The sequence below is a fragment of the Triticum dicoccoides genome, chromosome 5B (genome assembly GCF_002162155.2).
Source record: "Triticum dicoccoides isolate Atlit2015 ecotype Zavitan chromosome 5B, WEW_v2.0, whole genome shotgun sequence".
Classification (NCBI taxonomy): Eukaryota; Viridiplantae; Streptophyta; class Magnoliopsida; order Poales; family Poaceae; genus Triticum; species Triticum dicoccoides.
The window spans coordinates 592,512,751-592,518,351 of record NC_041389.1 but is presented as its reverse complement, the minus strand read 5'-3'; the positions used below and the strand labels follow the sequence as shown (position 1 = coordinate 592,518,351).

Here is a 5,601-nt window from a genome sequence, read left to right as displayed (position 1 = left end):
AACATCGCCATCCCTGAGCTGGACATGGTGGCTGTGGAGGAGGCGATGGAGGAGGAGCCGGTGGCTGCGTTCCACCCGGCCCTGATGGGCCAGCAGTGGAGCTGCTCGTGCACCGCGCCTGAGATGGCCGACGCCGTGGGGGTGTGAACTGGTGCCCCATGCCGCCGCGGTTACCGGAGGGGGACGCGTCGCCACGGGAGGAGGTGGTGCAGGCCCCCGCCTTCCAGCCCGCCCCCGCGTACCACAGACCGCTGGCCCACCTCTGGATGCCGCCGGAGTATGTGGACCTCGTTAGCGACGACGACGACACCGGCGGCCACTGAAGACGACAATGGAGACGGCCACAGCAGGAGTGTGCGGGCGGTGTTTTTTATTTTGTTTTTATGTTAATTAGGGCACTGGACCGTTAAATGAACCGTGAAACTGGATCGTTTTGTGGCCGTGACCCCTAACTATGTTTTATGTTTTTTAACTGCATTTATTTACTTCTTTTAGTCATTTTATTTAAGTTTTTCTGTTTTTTTAATCACGTCCAGCACGGACATGATTTGGGGAGCGGTCGCACGGTGGAGAGTTAATTGCACAGAAATACCACAATTGAGGCATTGGAAGCAGAGAAAAACCCCTCGACTTATATTTAATCACACAAAGGGCAGACCGCTGGCCCACCTCTGGATGCCGCCGGAGTATGTGGACCTCGTTAGCGACGACGACGACACCGGCGGCCACTGAAGACGACAATGGAGACGGCCACAGCAGGAGTGTGCGGGCGGTGTTTTTTATTTTGTTTTTATGTTAATTAGGGCACTGGACCGTTAAATGAACCGTGAAACTGGATCGTTTTGTGGCCGTGACCCCTAACTATGTTTTATGTTTTTTAACTGCATTTATTTACTTCTTTTAGTCATTTTATTTAAGTTTTTCTGTTTTTTTAATCACGTCCAGCACGGACATGATTTGGGGAGCGGTCGCACGGTGGAGAGTTAATTGCACAGAAATACCACAATTGAGGCATTGGAAGCAGAGAAAAACCCCTCGACTTATATTTAATCACACAAAGGGGAAAAAACTAAAACCAGCAAAAGTACGCGCGCCCGTGGGGATTCGAACCCGCGTCGGGTTGCCCGAGGGAATGTAGCGGCGACCACTACGCCACGACACTCCAGTTGATAAAGTAGACGCTTGAACAATTTTATACTATACGAAGGAAACCATTTTTGTTGCTGGATAACTGTTTCGTTTTTTTAATGCTTTTTTTGTTTTGTATTTCTTTTATCTTTTAAGACACGTTCTGGTCTTCTTCCGTTTTCATTTTTTTAACTTTTGCGCATCTCTTTTATATATAGGTTTGTAATAAATGGTATACATTATTTCAATACTTTTGACATTTTTAAAATTTACACCAAACTTTTTTCTATGAGGCATTTTTTCAGATATTGTATATTAAAAAAATGCAATTTATATAACAAAATTGTTCATTGTATATTATACAATTGTTCATATATTATTCAGTATAAATAATTTCAGTGTGTATAACAAGCTGTTCGTATATTATACAATAGTGTTCAGTATGTATTTATAAAATAATTTTCAGTGTGTATTTACAAAAAATATCGCATAATAAATAGTTTAGTATAAATTTAAAATATGTCAAGTACTGAGAAAATGTTCATCGTTTACTACAAAACCTATATAAAAAAGAAATGTGCGTAAATAACAGAAATGGAAAACCAGAAGAATACCCAAGATCTAAAAAGATAAAAGAAAATTAAAAATGATTTTACACAATAAATTTTTAATACATGTCGAACCTTTTTTGAAATGTACATGTATTGAGCTGAAACTGATGCATGGGACACACCTGTCAGGGGCCACATTTCAAAAAAGGCGTTAATTATCAGTGTGTACATTTCAAAACCTATATAGAAAAGAAATACGAAAACCTATATATAAAAGAGATGCACAAAAGTTTTTAAAAGGAAAACCGGAAGAAGGCCAGGACTTGTCTTAAAAGATAAAAGAATTACGAAACAAAAAAACGCATTAAAAAAACGAAACAGTTGTTCGGCAACAAAAATGGTTTCTAATGTATAATATAAAAACTTGTAAGCATCAAGTTTATCTAAAGTATTGGCGTAGCGCAGTGGTCACCTGGGCTTTCCCTCGGGCAACCCGTCGCGGGTTCGAAACCTCACAGTCGCGCGCTATTTGTTTTTGTTGCAGGTTTTGAGTTTTTTCCGCAAACGAGGCCCTTTGTGTGATTAAATATAAGCCGAGGGGTTTTTCTGTAAAAGAAGATGTCACGTCAGCCCCTGGCAGGCGGGCCCTGCTGTCAGTTTCTCCGTTAATACGAGTTTATACGCCGTTTAGTCCATTCTGCAACGCTGCGCCCCAAAGTTGGTACTGACACGTAAAAATTACCAAACTTGGTATCAATCTGCTTCCAATGCCCCAATTGTGGTACTTCTGCGTAATTAACTCCACGGTGGACGCACGCACGACCCAGCGGATAGAAGTGGACATGGACGAACCTATTGCCGTCCCAAAGAGACAAAACCCGACCAAACCGGACGTCCGTTTGGGGTCACGCGGTGAAGTTGGCCTTACACATTATGTTTCGTGTGTCATGGCTTTTTGTTGTTGTTGAGGGGCGTGTGTCATGGCTTGGGAGCGCACCCGAAGCCATGGACCATGATAGCCGATGAAGTTCTAGAAAAAGATTCAACAGATCTTGCAATCTTGTAGCTTGACTGACCCAACTAAAAATAAAACTTGACTAACCGGAGATGTCAATCACCACAAACCACATAAGCTATACCACACCCGCCAAGTACACACAGCACTACCATTGTAGGAGTATCACAGTATATGGGTACTCGCTCATTGGCTTAGCAGGTCGATGAACTTGTTGAAATTCTTGTGCGACGAGCCGCCGTCGGCGATGCACTCGGACGCCGCGTCCTTGAGCCAGGACGCCCTCTTCCTGATCCCCGCGTCGCCGATGACCCCCTCCACCTTGCTCCTCACCTCCTCCTTGGCCACGATGCCGTCCTCGCCGGGGGACACGGCGAGGCCGGTCCTCCACACGTCGGTGACGTAGCTCCGGTCCAGGAACTGCTCGCAGAAGTAGGGCCAGCACAGGACCGGCACGCCGTTCCTTGCCGCCTCCATCGTCGAGTTCCACCCGCAGTGCGACACGAAGCACGCCACCGCCCGGTGCGCCAAGACCTGCCGGAACCAAACAGACTCACACGTTACGGCACTGCGCAGCTCGTCAAGTGACACGGACGAGCGTGGCGGTTTGTGGGTTTGGCCTGACCTGCTGCTGGGAGCACCAGCTGACGATCATGCCGGTGCCGGCGACGCGCTGCTGGAACTCGGCGAGCCACGCCTTGCTCAGGCCGGGGGTGAAGTCCGGGCGCACCACCCACAGGAACGGCCGGCCGGTGAGCTCCAGCCCCTCGGCCAGCTCCTGGAACTGGCGCGGGTCGAAGATGGCCATGCTGCCGAAGGCCACGTAGACGACGGAGCCGTCGGGCCGCGCGTTGAGCCATTTCAGGCACCTCGCGTCCTCCGGCAGGAAGTTGCCCACGGGCTTCTGGAACTCCCCGTCGGCGAAGAGCGGGCCGACGGGCAGGATGTTGGGGAAGAGCTTGAACGCGCCGGCCTCCGCCTCGTGGAACGAGTTGCACACGGTCATCTCCGCGAGGTCGTTGAACTTGTTGTTGCGGCACACGAGGTCGAAGATGATGTGCTGCCCTTCGGGGGCGCCGGCGTTGTTCCACGACATCAGCGACGTGTGCAGCGGCGGCATCCCCGGGGCCAGCTGCAGCGTCTCCTGCCGCTCCGGCCACCCTACAGTACACGGTATTCAATCCCGCCGGGCCGGACAGCCGGTGAATAAATCGATCAGTCCACGGAAGGAGAAGCGCACATACCCTTGTCGTTGAGGACGCCGTCCTGAATGAGCTGGGGGATCTTGAGCATGATGGCGAGGCACGCCGCGGAGGCCGGCCAGAAGGAGGCGACCCGGATGCCGAGCCTCTTGGCGACCTCGAAGGACCAGCCCATGTTGACGTCGCCGACGAGCCACTTCACCCTGGGCCGTCCCGCGTCCTCCATCTCCCCCACGAGCCTCTCCAGGTACCCCGGCATGTGGCGCGAGTAGGCGTCGATGAGCTTGTTGAGGTCCTTGCGGTCCTCGTCGCCGGCCAGCCCGTCCGGGATGGAGGCGAGGTGGATGCCGCGCAGCGCTGCGCCGCCGTCCGGCGCCATGGCGGCGAGGACGAGCGCGTGGTCCACGTCGGTGTTGACGAAGGTGACCTCGAAGCCGTGGTCGACGAGGCGGTGCGAGAGCTCCATGAGCGGCACGACGTGGCCCTGGCACGGCATGGGCAGCACCATCACGTGGCCCCTCGCCATGGCTTAGCCTCTCCCTCTCCGCAGTCCGCGCGCACGGCAGCAGCAGCAGTAGAAAGACGCTGGGAGATGCGAACGCAGTAGAGTGTGTATGTGGCAAGCTGGCGATCACCGGCCGCACACCACAGCCTTATGTGCAAGAACTCCGATAGTGGGGGACAGAAGCTTCCTGCGAAAACTCCGTGGCTTATCTCGGCCGTGAGGTCTGTTGACTGCGTCCTGCAGCATGAAGCCAAACAGTCATTCAAAGCTACAATCAGTCGCTTCTGCACAGTGCAATAATGCATGCTTGGCGCCTCCTACCAGTAAGACAAAGAAGAGGCAGAGCTGCCGCTGATGAAGGTGGCGGTCGCAAGGAGTTTGCTATTTTAATTGGTCAGCGAACCTCTTGTATTTTTTATCATAATATACATATCCAACGACTGATCTGGCCGGTGGAATTCTAACGCCGGCGAACTGCAGTTGAAGAGTATTTTTCTTAAACGGCAGCAGGGTTTATTAAACAGCGCTAGTGCAGACTTTACGCGCCAACAAACTTCAGCGCTTTTTCTGTAACCAGGCAGCATGCACCACGGCATAAAACGGATCTTCAGAATTCGAAATCACACCCTGACCAGCCACATTTCCTAGCCAAAAACCAGACTGGCTTGCCAGACACGAGCGTCGATACATACGACAAGGGAACGATAAAAAGATACATACGACAAGGGAACGATAGTGAACTCTCTTCAAGAAATGCACAAACAGATCCAGATCTTGGGGAGTGTGGATCTGCGACGCATGCGCACGCAGGCAGGCGTTGAAAACGCCGAGAGCGACAAGGGAGCGATCGGCCAACCAAGCGCCGCGATCATGTGCCGAGTCCAAGCAACTGCCCAGTGCCGTCGCCACGGGTTCTCGCCATCTCATCTGTCTGTCTCCGCGCCATTGGGGGAGAAATATCATATGCGCAGCTACAAATCGGGCAAGATTTTCTTTGGACCAACCGCCGATCGGTCGTGGCTGCATACACGTACAGCGAGTGAGATAATGAAAGTGATTGCAACTCCAAAACACTCAGACGCCAATGAAGCACCATCTTGACTCTTGAGGGTGGATGATACAAAGAAAGCGATTGCAACTTCAAAATACTACTACACGCCAAGGAAGCAAAGACTTGAAGCTCGTGGCTAATTTGCAACA

At 51.2% G+C, this 5,601-nt stretch overlaps 1 protein-coding gene across 1 annotated transcript; it reads right to left on the bottom strand.

Annotated features, from left to right (window-relative positions):
- Positions 1 to 2,727: 2,727 nt before the first annotated feature.
- LOC119311865 (UDP-glycosyltransferase 83A1-like) lies at positions 2,728 to 4,639 on the bottom strand. The gene is made up of 3 exons (XM_037587580.1): positions 3,939 to 4,639; positions 3,320 to 3,855; positions 2,728 to 3,228 (listed from the first exon to the last, which is right to left on the bottom strand). The coding sequence occupies exons 1-3, from the start codon at positions 4,420 to 4,422 to the stop codon at positions 2,881 to 2,883; spliced, it is 1,368 nt and encodes a 455-aa protein (XP_037443477.1). The 5' UTR covers positions 4,423 to 4,639; the 3' UTR covers positions 2,728 to 2,880.
- Between the last annotated feature and the right edge of the window lie 962 nt (positions 4,640 to 5,601).

Excerpts from the sequence above, each read along its gene's own strand:
- LOC119311865 (XM_037587580.1), bottom strand. The coding sequence starts at position 4,422 with ATGGCGAGGGGCCACGTGATGGTGCTGCCCATGCCGTGCCAGGGCCAC. Across the intron at positions 3,856-3,938 it reads CGGCGTCCTCAACGACAAGG|GGTGGCCGGAGCGGCAGGAG; the intron begins GTATGTGCGCTT and ends CGTGTACTGTAG. Across the intron at positions 3,229-3,319 it reads GCTGGTGCTCCCAGCAGCAG|GTCTTGGCGCACCGGGCGGT; the intron begins GTCAGGCCAAAC and ends TGGTTCCGGCAG.